We start from the raw sequence: 8523 nt of genomic DNA, 5'->3' as shown, positions 1-8523 counted from the left end.
TCCCCAATCATGTCATGTCTGGAGAACCTGTCAAAGTCATACACACTGAAATGCAACTTCCTGTTATTGATCTGGTCGTACAAAACAGGGAACTGAAAGGTTTCATCAAAGGTTGGGTTAAGGGTCTTCCTATGTACCCTAGTCTGAAACTTCCTTTTTCTGTCTGGAAGAAGATAGATTTTTACATATGGATCTGAAGTTCCTGTTAAATCTTTTGGAGGCAAGTCTAAGGCCTTAATAATTTTCACAACCAGGACTTCATTTTCATAGTCATATTGGAGATTGAAGTTAAGTTTTCCACAAGTTGGTACATTTTCCTTTGTGTTGTCTTCTGAATCCACTGACTTCTGCTTGTATAGTTCTGGTTTGATGCGACCGATGCTGGTTGTTGTTTCTCCCCTTTGCAATCCATCCATGTTGAAGTCAACACTGGATACATGCATTTGCCTTGGTAAGTGTCTCCTAAATGAGTTGTGCCTTTAAGAAATAAAACATCAAATTAACACAATAATATAGATGCAAAAGCAACTCTATTTGTAAAATGTATGTTTTTGCAATGCTTCTCATGAATAACTGAATAAATGTTGACTTACATAGTTACTTCACCTGAGGTAAAATATTTTGGAGCAGTCCTTAATAAAAACCTATTCAAGGCTTTATACGTGCCCAGCACAGCAGTATTGTGTAGTAGCTGGACAGTTACCGTATATTATAAATGTCAAGTAACTTTCTGTCTGCCTGCTGGCAGAGAAGATTACTGAGCAATGTCCACACCACTCTATGAAAATATCACCATGTTTCTACATGAACAGTTGCTAAAATTAAAACATTAGAGTTCTACCAGCCAGGATACAGCTCAGTGTTCAACTTAAATTTATTTTATTTTACATTTGTTAACCAGGGTGTCTGACTGAGCCGAAAAGGCCCTTTTATAGCAGAGGCCCAGGGAGAAAAGCTCCACAAAGAAAAATTACAGATACATTTAGTTAGACATGATCAGTACACACACAAATTACAAAAGACGTGTTTTTACAGTGGTATGTGGCACATCAACAGTTACAGTGGAGAGAACAAACAAAAAAATATTAATTTGAAAATAAAGGTAATTAATAGATTTTTGGTGTACAGCTGAAATTTGGAACATAGGTAGAATACATACATAGTACACAGGTGCAGTACATACATTGTAGATTAGCCAGTGTTTGTGAGTAAGATTGAAAACTATTATCAAGTACTCTAGATTTAGTACGTATACCTTATTATCCACTTTCACTAGCCTGGGGAGCAATCATGGCACTGCCAACTTTGCTTGAGATGTTGCCTGATGAGGTCTTTAAAGGAGGCTTTGGATGATGTGTTTTGAATGCTAGTAGGGACAGAGATCCATTTTTTAGCCACTGAACTACTATACAGCGCATCTCCAAAGCTATTGTAGCTGTTGGTGACTTCTAGTAGTAGTTTGTTTGATGATCTAAGAGGCCTTTTGGGTGAGTGATGTTGTACTAGGTTTTTGAGGGCAGGACACTTATTGCGGAGGTAATAGACAGAATGACAGAGGCAGAGCTGATTATAAGTTAGGAGGTTGGGCAGTTCAAGCCAGTGGAGCTGTCTCAAAGCAGTATAGTGATGAGTTCTATATGAGCAATTTGCAGCAAAGTGGGCAATTCTGTTATAGCAGGCTTCCATTTTGCTTAGTTCAGTTTTGTTGAGATTAGTCAGAATGGGAGATGCATAGAGTAGGGTGGATAGAAGCTGGGAGTGAGCAATGGCTGATCTTGTGTTGTTGGTAAGAAATGGTTTGATACGGAAGAGTGATCCCAGTTTGGCATGTACCTTTTTAATAGTTAAGAAGAGATGACTATCAAATTTTAGGTGGGAGTCTATGGTTATTCCCAATAGCTTAGCCTGTGCCACTGGAGTGATTGGAGTAGCATTTGTGGAGTAGATAGTGAATTGACTGTTATCAGTGTTTTTGTTAGAACTGGTTATAACCATAAGCTGAATTTTCTTTGGACTGAGGATAAGTTGGGCTTTGGTAAGGTAGTTGTCAACGTCAGAGAATGCTCGTTGAGTTGTTTGCAAGAGGGTGGGAATGTTTTGTGCAGCACAGATTAAGGTAGTGTCATCTGCATACTGAATGATAGATGCATGCTGTGTGGAGGTATGGAGTTCATTTGTGAAGACTGTGAATAGTTGTGATCCTAAGATAGAACCCTGTGGGACTCCTATAGTTATGGGCAGCTGAGGAGAGAGAGAGTTTTCCCATGTCACAGCTTGGTACCTGTCAGTTAAGTAGCTTTGGAACCAGGTAAGAGTGGAATTTGATAGGTGATATTGGTTTAGTTTGTTTAGCAGGATTTGGTATGAGACTGTGTCAAATGCTTTGGACACATCCAAGAAAAGAGTTGACACCTTTAGGCATTCATTTTTCAGACGGTTTACTGTGTCTGTGAAGCAGAGGAGGGCTGTAGTTGTACTATGGGCAGGTCTGAAACCATGCTGAGTAGGTGACAGGATGTTGTTGTCTAGGAGATAGTTTAGCATCTGGGTATGGATGCATTTTTCTAGGATTTTAGCCAGTGGGGAGAGTAAAGCAATGGGTCTGTAGTTATTAAGTTCAGTGGAGGTCCCGCCTTTATGTATGGGTGTAACATAGGATATTTTCCAGAGTTTGGGCACATAGTTTTCAACAATTGATCTGTTTATGAGAGTGGAGATTGGGATACCAATAGCATCTGCTGTGAGTTTCAAGAAATAGCTGGGGAGTAGGTCGGCTGCTGTTGATGAGGTTTTTAGTTTGGAGAGCATGCTTTTGATTGAAGTGGTGGAAACTGTTTTGAGGGTAAAGCTTGTATTAGTGTTATTTGTGTTGGGGGGCTAGTGAGGAAGGAACTGTCCTGTGATACTAAGGATAGAATTGAGTTCACAAAGTGGGAGGTGAATTGTGTTTCATTGGGAACTTTAGTGTCAGGGGTGGTTGGTTTGGGGGTAACCTTTTGGGTGGATTCTAGTAGCTGGTTTACATTTTTCCAAAATTTTTGGGGGTTGTGTTGGTATTTAGTTTGTAATGTTATGTAGTAGGATTGTTTGTCCAGCCTAATGCATTTTTTTGCAAGGTTGCACAGTTCTTGGTACTTAGTTAGGTTTTGTGTTTCTTTGTTTTTTTTTATAGTAAAGCCCGGCAGTGTCTCTGGATTTGAGGATTTGTTTGGTTTCTTTACTGAGCCAGGGGTTTGTAGAGGTTCTAACCTTGATTTTGCGCAATGGAGTGACAGTGTCTAGGTGTTGTAGAAATGTTTTGTTGAAATATACTACAGCCTGGTCAAGTGGGAGGGTTTTTAGGAGGGTCCAGTCACAGTTACAGAGTAAAGTGTTGAGGACCTCAGGAGAGAATCATTTTGTGTTTCTAGTGGCTATATAGTTAGTGGTTTTGCATATGTTTGTTCTACTACGTATAAAGTATATTATGTTGTGGTAACTTAAGGTGTCTGGGAGACTGCCTGTGTGAGGGTACAATGTGGGGTTGTTAGTTAGGACCCAGTCAAGGATGGATTCCCTTTTAGATTTTTTATCACATCTAGTTGGAATTTGGAGTAGCTGCTGGTAGCCATGGAGATTTATTAGATTACTTGTTGGCTCTGATATACAGGTGAACCAATCTAGGTTGAAGTCCCCCAGAATAAGGGTTTCTTGTGAGTATGTGGAAGAACACCAGGATAAGAAATCTTCAAGGCTAGCAGGTGTATTACCAGGTGGAATATAGATCACAATTGTGGTGATGACCTTTTTAGGGTGAAGTTGAAGTTGTGAAATAAGTATGTCCCAATTATTGGAGGAGGGGTAGGAGTTTGGTAATTGACAGACAGTTAAGTTGGACTTGTACAGTAAGGCAGTGCTACCCCCTTTACGAAGTGGTCTGTCTTGTCTAATGATATTGTAGCCAGTAGGGAGAACTTCTGAGTTAGTTATTTTTTTATTTAGTCAGGTTTCTGTTAAAGCAACCATGTCTGGGGAGTAGTGTGCTATTGTGCCCTGGAGTTCAGGTATTTTATTTTTGATACTTCTAATATTAATATTTAGCATTAAAAGATGGTTGGTTTTGCTGCTGTTGTTGATTTGCCCAGGGATGAAGAAAGAGGGGGTGTTATGTTCTGACATTTGTGTTGGAGCAGTTTGTGTTGGACAGGATAGATCTGGGCCTGGGTTGGGTGGATATCCCCACTTATGGTGAGCCTGGAGTTAAAATGGTTATACAGGTTTTGGAGTTTGGTGAGGAGTGTGAGAAAGTATTGTGTTTTTTTGGAGTAGGAATGAGAGCATATGTGTTTAGATCTGAATTGGTCCATTATGTAGTTCTTGAATAATTGTGGGCAGATATTATTATAATGTGTGGTGTCTAAATATGAGAGTGCATAATGTAGTGTTGTGCTACTAAGCTTAGGGATATTGCTAGAGTGATAACGTGTGGTGTTGTAAAGAATTATGAGAAGACAGGCTAGACTTACTTCTGTGATAGTCATGGTTATAAAGTTTAAGTTGGTTCTAGGTGGGGAGTCTGAATAGGAATTATAGGGTTGCACTATATGTGGATGGGAAAGTAGTGTGGGTGATGTAAAAAAATGCCTAGTGGGAATGAGAGTGATTGGGAGTATTTTGTGTGGAGCAAGTTGGTGTGGTATAATGTGATATTACTTGAGGAGCTGTGATTGGTGGAGGTGATGTGAGGGTGAGCTGTGGGTGTGGCTCTGACTACTATAAATGTAATGTATCTGCCAATGTTATTTCTTACACATTTTGCTCATGAACTCATAAGATATTGCTTTACATGTTTGAGCATGTTCATGTTATGACTCTAGCATATGAATTGAATGCTGAAAATGTTCACTTTCTGTCCAGATGAGAGCTTTGAACAAGAACTGTGGGAATTACCTTTTGTTGTAGAATTGCATAGTTTCATTATGTTGATAATGAAATGACATCCATTATGGCTCAAACTATAAAAATAGCTTTTAGTAAGAAAAAAATGCTGGAACTATATACTCAGCTTAGTTTATAATTCAGTACTGTAAAGAAATGTGCAGTATGAAATCATAGAAAGATGCTTAATAGTACAGTGTAGCATGTAAAGATGGAAAAGGAAGGTAGGCCCATAGTGGGAGAGGCAGGCGCGAGAGAGATAGTAAGGTAGTACAGACTAAAAATGAATGAGAGTTTTATTTTGAGTATGAAACATTTGACATAAATGGGTACTTGCTCATGTCATCACCTGAAGGACTTGGCAGTCATGCTACATAAATTTCCTATACATATATGTATGTGTGTGTGTGTGTGTGTGTGTGTGTGTGTGTGTGTGTGTGTGTGTGTGTGTGTGTGTGTGTGAGTGTGTGTGTAAGTGTGTTTGTGTGGGTGGATGTGTGTGTCTGTGTGTGTGTGTGTCTGTGTGTGTGTGTGTGTGTGTGTGTGTGTGTGTGTGTGTGTGTGTATGAAAGTATGCAGGTATGTATCTTAGCAAGGAGATGCTCCCACAATATAAGAAACATTTGATACAAAATGCATTCAGTTGCAGTCTGGAAACTGCAAAATGGGCGTTTGTTAAAAGTGAGTGTTTTATGCTAGGCCAAAGCCCCTGTAAGAGGGTAAAGGTCTTAACTGATAGTTTTCATTTTGAAAGCTTGATGATGAGAAAGTCTGTAAAGTAAAGAGCTTATGAGGTCAGTGGGAAGTTACTTGGCTTTGAAATGATGGTGTTCTACTTGAGTGTCTAGGGTAACAAAGTAACAAATCCTGCTGACAGTAGTTTGTAATGAGGATTGATTTTTTTTTTTTTTTTGGTGGGGGTGCAGTTGCTATTAGTCTATATTCAAGCTGATGAAGGAGTGTGCTCGTCCCTACAGCACTTATGTCTTCAGAGGCTAGGAAACGTGAACTTTGTGTTTTGGTTCAGAAAAGATTTGTATAGCTTTATTATCTTTAGTTACTACATGACAGTTTTTGGATATAGATTTGAGTTTACAGGAGGTGCCAAATATATCGCTTTTTTTTTGTTGATGATTACTGATAAATAATTGTTCTGTACCAGGATGTCAGAATATCAAGATCTTGCTCAAAACAATATTTTATAGTGACAGGATTTGAAGTAGTCCATTAAAGTACCACATCGTCAGCATAGAGTTTATAGTCTTAGGTACAAAGTTTGTAAAACATCGCTTAACAGTTATGGAGAATAGTGAATACAGAAGAATTGGGCATTAGGTTTATATCCAAATTATTCTTAGCTTTGCATCCGACTATGGTACTAATGTGGTTCCGAAAATCTTTGACTCACCCAAAAGTGAAGATTGTTGTTATCTAAAATACTTGTGCCTTCTGACAGAGGTGTTTGTTAAGTCTCCTCGGGTAATAAATCTTGTTTGTTCCAGAGAATCTTCTGAAATTTCTTCCAATGTTCTAGGACTGATATCTGAGTCTGCATAGTCATTTAAGATTCTGAGTGAATGAAAAGTTTTGATTTTCGGTTTTAGCAGTTTTGTTATTGAAGAAATGTAGGTGATATTGCTGAGAATTTCAGTTTGCTTGTGATTTCTTCTCTTTATTTTTTTATTTTATTTTTGAAAGTTTAACATGGGAGTCCAGTCTTACCTGTTCAGAGGATTTTTAGTCTGATGACATTGTTTGGGACTTGGTTCTAAAGGCAACTAATTTAGGGATCAGTTGTGATTATAAGTTAGTGAAAAACTCTAAATTTAGGGAGTGCATTCTGTATGTTTTTAAGTACATTAGTGATAATCTAATCAAATACAGTATGGTTTCCAGAGATGCAGTTATATAGTTTATATTTTCCTAGCATATTCATATCGAAGTCCCCTTGGATTGTAATGTTTTGAATGGGAAAGAGTGCTTTGGAAGTCAAAGTAGTAAAGCTTGAAAATTTTCTTTGCAGGCAGGGGATGAAGGTAAGTTGAAGCTAGGTGTATAGAAGTATATATATATATATAGATATTTTAATGATGAGCCATTTGGGATCTGTGGGATTAGTAGTGGAAGGCTGACTAATTATTGTAAGTGTATTGACTTTTGTAGGGTATGCTAGTTTCACCTCCTGTTTGTTTGGTGGAAGTTTAATTACAGCAATATTTGTATTTCAGGAAGAAAGGCTGGAGGCTAGGTGTGTCTTCTTTTAACCAGAATGCAGTGATGCTGACTACATCAAGACGGCATATGTTAAGAAAGGAGTTTAGCTGCTTAATATTATTTTTTCCAAGCTTCCAGCATAGATAAGGCAGAGGGAGCTGGAAGCTTTGTTGTAATATGTTTTGTTAAGATTGTAGTAGGAAGGGGCTGGGGTTCTGATCCTTGTTTCCAAAAACTATAAGTAAGGGAAAAATGAATGCTATGCGAAAGAGGGTTTTAAGGGCTTTATGATCATTAGAGGCTTTTAATTTATTTATTTATTTTGGAATGCGGAATGGTTTAGTTGAAATGTATCTGGTTTGTGGTGTTTGATGAAAGTGACTACAGTGTATTTAGCAGACAGATCCATTCTGTTCTCGACACAGGTTCTGTTATAGTCTTTCAAAACTTGAATAAAGATAGGAAGAATTTCATTGGTATGGAGTTTGTTATTATAGGTCCTTAGGATGTGTGCATTTCTGGGCTAGGGAGGTATTAAAGAGGAAAGATTAGACTGCATGAAAGGATTGCAAGCAGGATTAGGGATCCCTTATAGATTATTATCTTAAGATACTAAATGTTACTGTAAATGTGTGTAGGTGTGTATAATTAGTAATAGAAGTGAGTAACCAGTGTTCCTTATAGATGGATTTTGTTAGGCAGAGTTTAGGACTGTAGGGACTGTGGACATGGTTAAATATGAACTTTGAGTAGCAGTCTGAATTATGGAAAGAAGGTATAAGGGAGTTTGTTGTGCTTTAATTACTATAATAAATATAGTGAGTTATAGATCATAATTTTGTAAGAGAAACAGTTAAAGAAGTTGCAACATGGACTTGTGCAATCTGTGAAAATGTAGCAGTGTAAGTTTATATTTAAATTGTTCCTAAATCCTTAAAGTGTGTGAAATGTTGTAGGTGGCATATTAGCTGCCTTAACTTTTATTGAAGAATTCTATTATTGGAACTGTGGGTAGAATTGTAGAAGTACATGTTTAAAGAGATGCATAGTATTCAGAGAAAGAGGCCATGGACTGGATAGTATAAGTACAATGAATGAGGGTGGCTGGGGAATGGAAGTGGGAAAAGAGTAAACAGGTCACTCCCCCATGTTAGCATAATCTATAAGCTTGCACATGCTCAGTTCTGAGGAACCTGGGTAACAGTGTTACATGAAGTAGGGAATCAATAGGTAATTTCAGAAACAGAAATAGACAATATGAAGCAAAGTATATCTAAACAAAAGAGAACACATGAGATATAGTTTAAGTACAAATATGTAATATGACACTAACAACTAACAAAGTAAGTAAGCAGCAGGACATTGGGTATTGGGGTTCTGGGGTACAGGATA

General features: G+C 37.9%; 1 protein-coding gene across 1 annotated transcript in view; it reads right to left on the bottom strand.

Annotated features, from left to right (window-relative positions):
* SYT10 (synaptotagmin 10) overlaps window positions 1-8523 on the bottom strand; it is a 305614-nt gene that overhangs the window by 195652 nt on the left and 101439 nt on the right. The window contains exon 3 of the mRNA XM_044087458.1: window positions 1-477. This exon is cut by the window's left edge and continues 82 nt beyond it. Coding sequence (XP_043943393.1) covers window positions 1-477 — 477 coding nt within the window. The remainder of the gene's footprint in view (window positions 478-8523) is intronic.

This window comes from Protopterus annectens, chromosome 11.part0 (assembly GCF_019279795.1).
Source record: "Protopterus annectens isolate FY-2018-M chromosome 11.part0, PAN1.0, whole genome shotgun sequence".
In the NCBI taxonomy this organism is placed as follows: Eukaryota; Metazoa; Chordata; order Ceratodontiformes; family Protopteridae; genus Protopterus; species Protopterus annectens.
This window is presented reverse-complemented; position numbering and strand designations above follow the sequence as displayed.